The sequence below is a fragment of the Scyliorhinus canicula genome, chromosome 4 (assembly GCF_902713615.1).
Source record: "Scyliorhinus canicula chromosome 4, sScyCan1.1, whole genome shotgun sequence".
NCBI lineage: Eukaryota > Metazoa > Chordata > Chondrichthyes > Carcharhiniformes > Scyliorhinidae > Scyliorhinus > Scyliorhinus canicula.
Window position 1 is genome coordinate 192,253,424 of NC_052149.1, and position 12,435 is coordinate 192,265,858.

Genomic DNA, 12,435 nt, shown 5'->3' on the forward strand with positions numbered 1-12,435 from the left:
TTCTACATTAAATATTGCAAAAAATTATGCGACTCGCTTTTTTTTGGTTAATAATATCTATGCTTTAATGCTGTCATGTTATTACCTTGGTTTGATTGAGTGCAGCTACATGATACAATGGTGCAGGGGGAAATTGCTCTGGTCACTGTCTGCTGTGAATCCTTTACAGCATTTTGAGTGCATTTACAACATAGCAATTATGCCAGTTTCCCTCCAGGATCAGTAGCTTTTCAGAGTGTTTGAATTCATGTGCCTATTTAATAAGTTTATTATTTAATTGGATGTTTTGTACCTGGTCAGAAATTGAAATTGCTTCTGAACTGTTATATTCTTATTGCAGAAGTCTCTTTAAGAGTTTGGTTTACTTCACAGAAAATGATTTAATCTTTGCAACATCACATATGCAAGCTATGAGGCACTTTTGGTTCATGTCTTTGAGTTCAGGTTATTGAATGCAGTGTGCAAAATGTACCTGAGAAGACAGTGAGCTGAGCACAGCAGGAGGTTGCTCCACTCCGGTTGGTAGCAACGCAATTATACAGCCCGGAATCTTCTGGAAAAGCTTCTGTAATCACCAATGTGCACACCTCTTCTATAATAAATAGAAATTTTGAAAAAGGTGATTTTGCTGAATATTGCATGCCTGAATCTAAATGGATATAATTACAGTTAAAGAATGGAGAAAAGGAACAATAAAATTGCTGGCAGCCACTTAATACATTATTGCACAGCTGTCCCAATTAGAGTCATTTCAATGTCGTTGATTACTTCTGTCATTAACTAGTTGAGCACAGCATATTCCTCACAGTTTTCCCATAATGTCCATGTTTACAATCTACTGACATTTCCAAGAACACATTTCCAGAATGATTATTATAAAGGATATGTCATCAATAATAGTTGAGAGGACCTCTGATAGTGGGAGGGGGGGGGGGGGGGACCTAGAACAGAGTTTCCCAAATCTTTCCAGCCATGGGGCACTTTTGACCTGCCAGGAGTACTGAAGGGGAACCCCTGAGAAAGATTCTCCATAGAAAGAGCCAAACCTCCAAATAATAAGTTTTCATGCAATAGGTGCAAACATACAACAACCACATTTATGGAAGTCTTTCTATTTCATATCTGTATATGTTTACTATAATTAAAAGGCTTTCTTATTAAAAACATACTTAGGGCTTACACTTTGGCATTTTTAATGGGAGGAGTTGCTGATCCTTTGGTTCAAATGGGAACAAAGCTGCTGGAATATTTCTACAAATATATAAAACAAAAAAGAGTGGCTAATGTAAATATTGGTCCTTGAGAGGATGAGAAGGGAGTTCTAATAATGGGAGATGAGGAAATGGCTGAGGAACTGAACAGGTTTTCTGGGTCGGTCTTCACAGTGGAAGACACAAATAACATGTCAGTGACTGATAGAAATGAGGCTATGACAGGTGAGGACCTTGAGAGGATTGTTATCACTAAGGAGGGAGTGATGGGCAAGCTAATGGGGCTAAAGGTAGACAAGTCTCCTGGCCATGATGGAATGCATCCCAGAGTGCTAAAAGAGATGGCTAGGGAAATTGCAGATACACTAGTGATAATTTACCAAACTTCACTAGACTCTGGGGTGGTCCCGGTGGATTGGAAATTAGCAAACGTGACGCCACTGTTTAAAAAAGGACGTAGGCAGAGAGCGGGTAATTATAGGCCAGTGAGCTTAACTTTGGTAATAGGGAAGATGCTGAAATCTATCATCAAGGAAGAAATAGCGAGGCATCCGGATAGAAATTGTCCCATTGGGCAGACGCAGCATGGGTTGAGAAAGGGCAGGTCGTGCCTAACTTATTTAGTGGAATTTTTTGAGGACATTACCAGTGCAGTAGATAAAGGGGAGCCAATGGATGTGGTATATCTGGATTTCCAGAAAGCCTTTGTCAAGGTGCCACACAAAAGGTTGCTGCATAAGATAAAGACGCATGGCATTAAGGGTGAAGCAGTAGCATGGATAGAGGATTGGTTAATTAATAGAAAGCAAAGAGTGGGGATTAATGGGTGTTTCTCTGGTTGGCAATCAGTAGCTAGTGGTGTCCCTCAGGGATCATTGTTGGGCCCACAATTGTTCACAATTTACATAGATGATTTGGAGTTGGGGACCAAGGACAATGTGTCCAAGTTTGCACACAACACTAAGCGAAAAGTGCAGAGGATACCGGAAGTCTGCAGAGGGATTTGGATAGGTTAAGTGAATGGGCTAGGGTCTGGCAGATGGAATACAATGTTGACAAATGTGAGGTTATCCATTATTTAATTATTATTATTAATTATTATTTGATTATTATTTAAATGATAAAATATTAAAGCATGCTGCTGTGCAGAGAGACCTGGGTGTGCTTGTGAATGAGTCGCAAAAAGTTGGTTTACAGTTGCAACAGGTGATTAAGAAGGCAAATGGAATTTTGTCCTTCATTACTAGAGGGATGGAGTTTAAGACTAGGGAGGTTATGCTGTAATTGTATAAGGTGTTAGTGAGGCCACACCTGGAGTACTGTGTTCAGTTTTGGTCTCCTTACTTGAGAAAGGACCTACTGGCACTGGAGGGTGTGCAGAGGAGATTCACTAGGTTAATCCCAGAGCTGAAGGGGTTGGATTACGAGGAGAGGTTGAGTAGACTGGGACTGTACTTGTTGGAATTCAGAAGGATGAGGGAGGATCTCATAGTAACATATAAAATTATGAAGGGAATAGATAGGATAGATGCGGGCAGGTTGTTTCCACTGGCGGGTGAAAGCAGAACTAGGGGACATAGCCTCAAAATAAGGGGAAGTAGATTTAGGGCTGAGTTTAGGAGGAACTTCTTCACCCAAAGGGTTGTGAATCTATGGAATTCCTTGCCCAGTAAAGCAGTTGAGGCTCCTTCATTAAATGTTTTTAAGATAAAGATAGATAGTTTTTTGAAGAATAAAGGGATTAAGGGTTATGGTGTTCAGGCCGGATTTTGGAGCTGAGTCCAGAAAAGATCAGCTATGATCTCATTGAATGGCAGAGCAGGCTCGAGGGGCCAGATGGCCTACTCCTGCTCCTAGTTCTTATGTTCTTATGAATGCTGGATGCTCACACATGTATCTTTCACACACATGCACCCACCTCTCTCACACACACTCATCACTCACACACACACACACACCTCTCTCACACACGTATCTCTCTCACACACACCCACCTCTCACACACACACATACACACACACTCATCACACACACGTATCTCCCACACACACACACCTCTCACACACACACACACATACATACACACACTCATCACACACACGTATCTCACACACACGCACACACACACCTCTCTCACACACACTCATCGCTCACACTCATCTTTTTCTCACACACACATACCTCTGTCACACACACATAGTTTATCGCACCCTCCCCCCTCGCCCCCCCACCCCCGGCCCGGTAGCCTCACACCGGAGGAGAGGCCCTGCTCGAAGAGGCCCAGCCCACCAGAAAGATACACACCCGGGCATGGCAGAGGAGAGAGGGGCCCTCCTTCACAGCACCGTGGTAACCTGCCCAACCGGCAAGCAGAGCAGTTTAACACCATGGACTGAGACAACAAGGACAACAAGTACAAGGTAAAAAACCAAAAAGAGACAGTCCTGGTACAACAAAACAGTATCTGGTACAAAACTCGTTGACTTGCCAGCACAGGTTGAAAAGTCCAAAACTTGCTGACACACCAGTGCAGCTTGAAAAGTCCACCAATAATCCAGAAAATGGCCACCCAGTGATATGGCGATGCCCAGGGGAAAAAACCCCAGTTAGCCTCTCCAAACAAACAAAGGTCAGTGAAAAAGGTGCCAAAATCCCAAAATCAACTTCAACAGTTCAAGAGGCCAAGCCCCGAAGACTTCAGGAGCAGCAACAGGCCACCATCAATTTACCTCGAGCTGCAGGCGGCGGGGCACCATCTTTAACAAAACAGCGCCCGGTAGGCCTTCCATCCTCTGCCCGAATCAGACCCCTATCCGCCATTTCCAGACACACCCGCTCCAGCTCTCCCCCTTCATCCCGCTCCTTCTTCCACGCAGCGCGACACTGCAACTTGGACTGTGGGCGGTGGGGTTCGGGCCGCGGGCGGAGGGGTTCGGGCGGCGGGGTTTGGGCTGCGAGCGGAGGGGTTCGGGCGGCGGGGTTCGGGCGGCGGAGTTCGAGCTGCGGGCGGAGGGGTTCGGGCGGCGGGGTTCGGGCCTCGGGCGGAGGGGTTCGGGCCGCGGGCGGAGGGGTTCGGGCCGCGGGCGGAGGGGTTCGGGCCGCGGGCGGAGGGGTTCGGGCCGCGGGCGGAGGGGTTCGGGCGGCGGGGTTCGGGCCGCGGGCGGAGGGGTTCGGGCCGCAGGCGGAGGGGTTCGGGCGGCGGGGTTCGGGCGGCGGGGTTCGGGTGGCGGGGTTCGGGCGGCGGGGTTCGGGCCGCGGGCGGAGGGGTTCGGGCAGCGGGCGGAGGGGTTCGGGCAGCGGGCGGAGGGGTTCGGGCCGCGGGCGGAGGGGTTCGGGCGGCGGGGTTCGGGCGGCGGGGTTCGGGCGGCGGGGTTCGGGCGGCGGGGTTCGGGCCGCGGGCGGAGGGGTTCGGGCAGCGGGCGGAGGGGTTCGGGCAGCGGGGTTCGGGCCGCGGGCGGAGGGGTTCGGGCGGCGGGGTTCAAGCTGCGGGCGGAGGGGTTCAGGCGGCGGGGTTCGGGCCGCGGGCGGAGGGGTTCGGGCAGCGGGCGGAGGGGTTCGGGCAGCGGGGTTCGGGCCGCGGGCGGCGGTTCTCCAGGCCTCCGCTCCAGTGCAGGAACAGCAAACCGCCATCCAGTCTCTCTCTCTGACACAGTCTCTCTCACACACACTCACACACTCACACTCTCACACACACTCACACACACCCTCTGTCACACACACACACATGCCTCTCTCATACACACTGTGGTGATATGACTAGGAGGTTTACGGTACCTATCTGCCATTGGTGCAGAACACTCGCTGCCCATTGGCTCAGGCCGTACATGCGCCTCTCGGCTTGTTGGTTGAGACTAGTCAGGTGACTGCTCACCGATTGGTCGGGAGGCAATTAGTCCCGCCTTTGAGGCGGGGTATAAGAACCCGTAGGACCCGGCAGTCGGCCTTTCTCTGTAAGTCGACTGCCGGGCACACAACTAGTTAATTAAAGCCTAACGTTTGGATCTTCATCTCGACTCGTGTCCAATTGATGGTACATCAATTTAATCGACTAGAAGTTTAAAATGGAGCTACGGATCAAACCAGACTGCCTCCGCATCAGCCCGCACGCTACAAACGCATCAGCAACTTTTAAACATTGGCTGGCGTGTTTCAACAGCTACCTCTCCACCACAGACAGCCAGCCCACCAAGGAGCAGAAACTCCACATCCTCCACTCGTGCGTGAGCACCGCCATCTACTCGATGATTGAGGACGAACGAGATTATGATGCGGCCATGGACCTTCTGAAAGGACATTTCCTCGAGTCTGTTAACCAAGTTTACGCACGGTATCTCCTAGCTACAAGGCAACAGTTTCCCGGTGAGTCCCTTGACGAATTTTATCGGGCCCTCGTTGTCCTGGGGAGAAATTGCGCCTGCCCAGAAGTTACTGCGGCAGAGCACACAGAACTGTTAATCCGTGATGCCTTTGTTGCAGGCATGCAACACTCTGCAATTCGCCAGAGGTTGCAAGAGGACACCTTGAGCCTCGCTGAGGCACGGACCCTCGCATCCTCCCTGGAGGTTGCCGACCGAAACGCCCGCGCATATGCCCCTGGCCGCGCGGCAGCCCCTTGGGCAACGTGGCATGCAATCCCCTTGTCCCCCGCCGACTCCGACCCCCCCCCCCCAGGCCTGCGCTGCGGGGCGCCCCGATAAGCTCACGGGGCAACGCTGCTATTCCTGTGGCCTAGCAAAGCACCCCCGCCCGCGCTGTCCGGCCCGCTCCGCAGTGTGTAAAAGCTGCGGGAAGAAAGGTCTGTCAGTCAAAGTCGGTCTCTGCTGTTCCGCGCAGCGACCGCGGATCGCCCCCCACGCTCCCCCAGGGCCCCGCAAGGCACACGGCCCCCCTACCGCCGTTCCCAGCCACCACGAGTGACCCACGGACTTCTCTGCCCCTGACTCCAGCCCCCACGAGTGACCCACGGACTTCTCTGCCCCTGACTCCAGCCCCCACGAGTGACCCACGGACTTCTCTGCCCCTGACTCCAGCCCCCACGAGTGACCCACGGACTTCTCTGCCCCTGACTCCAGCCCCCACGAGTGACCCACGGACTTCTCTGCCCCTGACTCCAGCCCCCACGAGTGACCCACGGGCGCCGCCATCTTGGGGCCCCGACTCCACGTGCGGGACCTGGGCGCCGCCATCTTGGGGCCCCGAGTCCGCGTGCGGCTGACGGGCGCCGCCATTTTGGACCAACACAGAAGACCCCACCGGTGACTACTCTGCAAATGAAGACGACCCAGACCTACTGCCACGATTCGCTGCAGTGACTCTCGACCAGTCGCGACCACGCACGCTCTCTACGGCAACGACACAGATCCTTCTCAATGGACACGAAACGAGCTGCCTACTAGACTCCGGGAGCACAGAAAGTTTTGTCCACCCTGATACGGTAAGGCGCTGCGCGCTCTCCGTTCACCCAGTCAAGCATAAGTTAGCTCTAGCCTCAGGTTCGCACTCCATCCACATCACCGGGTGCTGCGTAGCGGGCCTCATGGTCCAAGGGAGAGTTTTAAAAAACTACAACCTCCTCGTCCTCCTCCGCCTCTGCGCACCGGCACTCTTAGGACTGGATTTCCAGTGCAACCTGCAGAGCTTGACTTTCAAATTCGGCGGCCCTATTCCCCCCCTTACTGTCTGCAGCCTCGCATCCCTCAAAGTGGACCCCCCTTCCTTATTTGCGAACCTCACCCCAGATTGTAAACCTGTCGCCACTAGGAGCAGACGATACAGTGCCCAGGACCAGACCTTCATCAAGTCCGAGGTCCAGAGGCTATTGAAGGAAGGAGTCATCGAGGCCAGCAACAGTCCCTGGTGAGCCCAAGTGCTGGTAGTTCGGACTGGGGAGAAAAACCGGATGGTCATTGACTACAGTCAGACCATCAACAGGTTTACGCAGCTGGACGCATACCCACTTCCTTGTATTTCCGACCTGGTTAACAGGATCGCGAAGTACAAAGTCTTCTCCACGGTGGATCTTAAGTCTGCCTATCACCAGCGTCCCATCCACGCGAGTGACCGCAAGTACACCGCGTTTGAGGCAGATGGGCGCGCCTCTATCATTTTCTTAGGGTTCCATTCGGTGTCACAAATGGAGTCTCGGTCTTCCAACGGGAGATGGACCGTATGGTTGACCAATACGACTTACGGGCGACATTTCCGTATCTTGATAATGTCACCATCTGCGGCCACGACCAGCAGGATCACGACACCAACCTCCAAAAATTCCTCCGGAAAGCAAAACTCCTTAACCTCATTTACAATAAGGATAAGTGCGTGTTTAGCACCGACCGTCTAGCCATCCTCGGCTACGTAGTGCGTAACGGAGTGATAGGCCCCGATCCCAAACGCATGCGCCCCCTGATGGAACTCCCTCTCCCCAACTCCCTCAAATCCCTCAAAAGCTGTCTGGGCTTCTTTTCCTATTACGCCCAGTGGGTCCCGAATTACGCAGACAAAGCCACCCCCTCATCCAATCGAATACTTTTCCACTGTCGATGGAGGCCCACCATCAGCCGCATCAAAGCGGATATCGCAAAGGCCACGATGCATGCTATCGATGAGTCCCTCCCATTCCAGGTCGAGAGCGACGCGTCTGATGTAGCTCTGGCGGCCACCCTGAACCAAGCGGGTAGACCCGTGGCCTTCTTCTCCCGGACCCTCCACGCTTCCAAACTCCGCCATTCCTCAGTGGAAAAGGAGGCACAGGCCATAGTTGAAGCTGTGCGATACTGGAGGCACTATCTGGCCGGCAGGAGGTTCACCCTCCTCACAGACCAGTGGTCAGTGGCCTTTATGTTTGATAATACACAGAGGGGCAAGATCAAGAACGACAAGATCTTGCGGTGGCGGATAGAGTTGTCCACGTACAACTACGATATCTTGTATCGTCCTGGGAAGCTCAACGAGCCTCCTGATGCCCTGTCCCGTGGTACCTGTGCCAGCGCGCAGATTGACCGCCTCCGCACCCTCCATGCGGACCTCTGCCATCCAGGGGTAACCCGCTTCTACCACTTTATCAAGACCCGCAACCTGCCCATCTCCATCGAGGAGGTCAGGACCGTGACCAGAGACTACCACATTTGCGCAGAGTGCAAACCGCACTTTTACCGCCCCGAACAAGCACATTTAGTAAAGGCGTCTCGCCCTTTTGAACGTCTTAGTATGGACTTCAAGGGTCCCCTCCCCTCCAACAATCGCAACACCTACTTCTTAAGCGTGATTGACGAGTACTCCCGCTTCCCTTTCACCATCCCCTGCCCTGACATGACCACAACAACTGTCATCAAGGCCCTCCTCTCCATTTTCTCCCTGTTCGGTGACCCCGCGTACATCCACAGCAACCGGGGGTCCTCTTTATGAGCGACAAACTGCTTCAATTCCTGCTCAGCAGGGGCATCGCCTCTAGCAGGACGACCAGTTATAACCCTCGGGGTAACGGGCAGGTCGAGCGGGAGAATGGCACAGTCTGGAAGACCGTCCTACTGGCCCTACGGACCAGAGATCTCCCTATCTCCCACTGGCAAGAAGTCATCCCCGGCGCCCTCCATTCAATTCGGTCTCTCCTCTGTACTACCACTAATCAAACACCTCACGAACGTCTTCTTGTTTTCCCTAGGAAGTCGTCCGCAGGATCCCCACTCCCGACCTGGCTGGCCGCCCCCGGGCCCATCCTGCTCCGGAAGCATGTGCGGGTGCACAAGTCTGACCCGTTGGTTGAACGAGTCCAGTTACTCCATGCTAGCAGTACGCGTACGTGGAGTATCCCGACGGTCGGCAGGACACAGTCTCCCTTCGAGACCTGGCACCCGCTGGCGTGCGGCCTCAACCTCCCACATCAATGCCCTCCTCCCAGTCCCCATTCCCCCCGGCGCCCCCGGCACCCTCGTAACCCAGCGCACAGGAACCCGCTCCCCCAGCCAGAGTTTCACTGGCGACAACCAGGGGTACGGAAACAGGATCACAACCGCCGCTCCCGGAGTCAAGGACGGCCACCGGCCCGACGTCACCAGCACCGTTGCGACGGTCCAGCAGAACATCGAGGGCGCCCGACAGACTGATCGTATCGACCTGATGTTTCCACTGCACTTTTATTGGACTCCTCATGTCATTCAGAGTTCCAATGTACATGTTGCACATTTTTTTTCTCTCGTTTTACTTGTATACTGTTCATTGTTTTGCACAATTGTCGCGAGCCAGTGGGCAGCCATCAATTACTTTGGTACACCTCACAAGCTCTAGTCATATCACCAGTCCTACAGCCCCCCCCCCCACCTTCCTACTCCCGCCCCCCCCCCCCACCCCCGGCTTCTTTCTCCGCAAGGGGTGAATGTGGTGATATGACTAGGAGGTTTATGGTACCTATCTGCCATTGGTGCAGAACACTCGCTGCCCATTGGCTCAGGCCGGTCATGTGACTCTCGGCTATTTGGTTGAGACTAGTCATGTGACTGCTCACTGATTGATCGGGAGGCAAGTAGTCCCGCCTATGAGGCGGGGTATAAGAACCCGTAGGACCCGGCAGTCGGCCTTTCTCTGTAAGTCGACTGCTGGGCACACAACTAGTCGATTAAAGCCTAATGTTTGGATCTTCATCTCAACTCGTGTCCAATTGATGGTACATCACACACACCTCTCTCTCACACACATACTCATCACACACACACACTCATCACACACACACTCATCTATCTCTCTCACACAACCAAATTTCACACACACGCATCTCTCACAGAAACAGTTCTCTCACACACACATTCAATCATTTCTCATGTGCACATACACAATCTCCTCACACACACATAATCATCCACTCGCTCCCCCCATCACTCATTGGCACAGCCCTCAGCATTGCAGGCCCCGATCTTCATCAACTTGCAGGCCCCACTCTCACTCTGCCGCATGACCCGCTCTCACTCTCTCGCAGACCCCACTCTCATCCTCCCGCTCTCATGTCCTAGCCTACTCCACTCTCACTCTCTCGCAGGTCCCACTCTCACTCTGTCGCAGACCCCACTCTCATCCTCCCACTCTCATGTCCTAGCCTACTCCACTCTCACTCTCTCGCAGGCCCCACTCTCACTCTCTCGCAGACCCCACTCTCATCCTCCCGCTCTCATGTCCTAGCCTACTCCACTCTCACTCTCTCACAGGCCCCGCTCTCATGTCCTAGCCTACTCCACTCTCACTCTCTCACAGGCCCCGCTCTCATCCTCCTGCAGGCCCCACTCTCATCTTCTCGCACGCTCCACTCTCACTCTCCCGCATGCTCCACTCTCAATCTCCCGCACGCTCCACTCTCACTCTCCCGCAGGCTCCGCTCTCACTCTCCCGCACGCCCCGCTCTCACTCTCCCGCACGCCCCGCTCTCACTCTCCCGCACGCCCCGCTCTCACTCTCTTGCAGACCCCGCTCTCACCTCTTTGCATGCCCCACTCTCACTCTCCCGCATGCCCCACTCTCAATCTCCCGCACGCCCCACTCTCACTCTCCCGCACGCCCCGCTCTCACTCTCTTGCAGACCCCGCTCTCACCTCTTTGCACGCCCCACTCTCACTCTCCCGCACGCCCCACTCTCAATCTCCCGCACGCTCCACTCTCACTCTCCCGCACGCCCCACTCTCAATCTCCTGCACGCTCCACTCTCACTCTCCCGCAGGCTCCGCTCTCACTCTCCCACACGCCCCGCTCTCACTCTCTTGCAGACCCCGCTCTCACCTCTTTGCACGCCCCACTCTCACTCTCCCGCACGCCCCACTCTCAATCTCCCGCACGCTCCACTCTCACTCTCCCGCACGTCCTGCTCTCACTCTCTTGCAGACCCCACTCGCACACCCTGCTCTCATCTCCTTGCACGACCCGCACTCACTCTCCCGCAGGCCCCGCTCGCATCTTTTCACAGGCACTGCCCTCACCTCTTCGCTGGCCCCAATCTCATGCACTCACAGGCCCTGATCTCACCTCCTTGCAAACCACAGTCTCACATCCTCGCAGGCCCTGCTCCCACCCTCTCACAGCCCCGCTCCCACCCTCTCACAGTCCCGCTCCCACCCTCTCGCTTGCCATGCTATCATTCTCTCGCAGGCTTCGCTCCCACCCTCTCGCAGGCCCCGCTCCCATCCTCTCGCTTGCCATGCTATCATTCTCTCGCAGGCCCCGCTCCCATCCTCTCGCAGGCCCCGCTCCCACCCTCTCGCAGGCCCCACTTCCATCCTCTCGCAGGCCCCACTCCCATCCTCTCGCTTGCCATGCTATCATCCTCTTGCAGGCCCCACTCTCACCTCCTTCCAGGCCCTGGTTTCATCCTCTAGCAGGCTCCACTCTCACCCCCTCATAGGCATCGCTCTCACCTCCTCACAGGCCCCGCTCTTATCCTCTCACAGACCCGCTTTCATCTCCTCACAGACCCCACTCTCACCCTCTTGAAGACCCCACTCTCATCTCCTCGCAGGCCCCGCTCTCATCTCCTCACAGGCCCCACTCTCACCTCTTCGCAGGCCCCGCTTCCATCCTCTCATAGCCCCCGCTCCCATCCTCTCGCTTGCCATGCTATCATCCTCTCGCAGGCCCCGCTCCCACCTTCTCGCCGGCCCTGCTCCCACCCTCTCACAGCCCTGCTCCCATCCTCTCACTTGCCATGCTATCATCCTCTCGCAGGCCCAACTCCTATCCTCTCGCTTGCCATTCTATCATCCTCTCGCAGGCCCCACTCCTATCCTATCGCTTGCCATGCTATCATCCTCTCGCAGGCCTAACTCTCATCTCCTTGCAGGCCCTGGTCTCATACTGTCGCAGGCCCCAGTTTCATCATCTCACAGACTCCACTCTCACTGCCTCACAGACCCACTCATCCTCTCTCAAGCCCCGCTCTCACCCTCTTGCAGGCCCCACTCTCACCTCCTTCCAGGCCCTGGTTTCATCCTCTAGCAGGCTCCACTCTCACCCCCTCATAGGCATCGCTCTCACCTCCTCACAGGCCCCGCTCTTATAATCTCACAGGCCCCAGTCTCATATTCTCACAGACCCTGCTCTCATCCTCTTGAAGACCCCACTCTCATCTCCTCACAGGCACTGCTCTCATCCTTTCATAGGCCCCACTCTCACCTCTACGCAGGCCCCGGTCTCACCTTCTCAGACATCCGCTCTCACCTCCTTCTACGCTCTGCTCTCATTCTCTCACAGG

At 54.6% G+C, this 12,435-nt stretch overlaps 1 protein-coding gene across 5 annotated transcripts in view; it reads right to left on the reverse strand.

Moving 5' to 3' along the window:
* The window catches only part of myot (myotilin), a 175,882-nt gene that overhangs the window by 112,954 nt on the left and 50,493 nt on the right, over positions 1 to 12,435 (reverse strand). For all 5 annotated transcript variants that reach the window (XM_038795777.1, XM_038795773.1, XM_038795776.1 and 2 more), the window contains exon 6: positions 473 to 592. In XM_038795777.1, the coding sequence (XP_038651705.1) occupies positions 473 to 592 (120 nt within the window). The remainder of the gene's footprint in view (positions 1 to 472; positions 593 to 12,435) is intronic.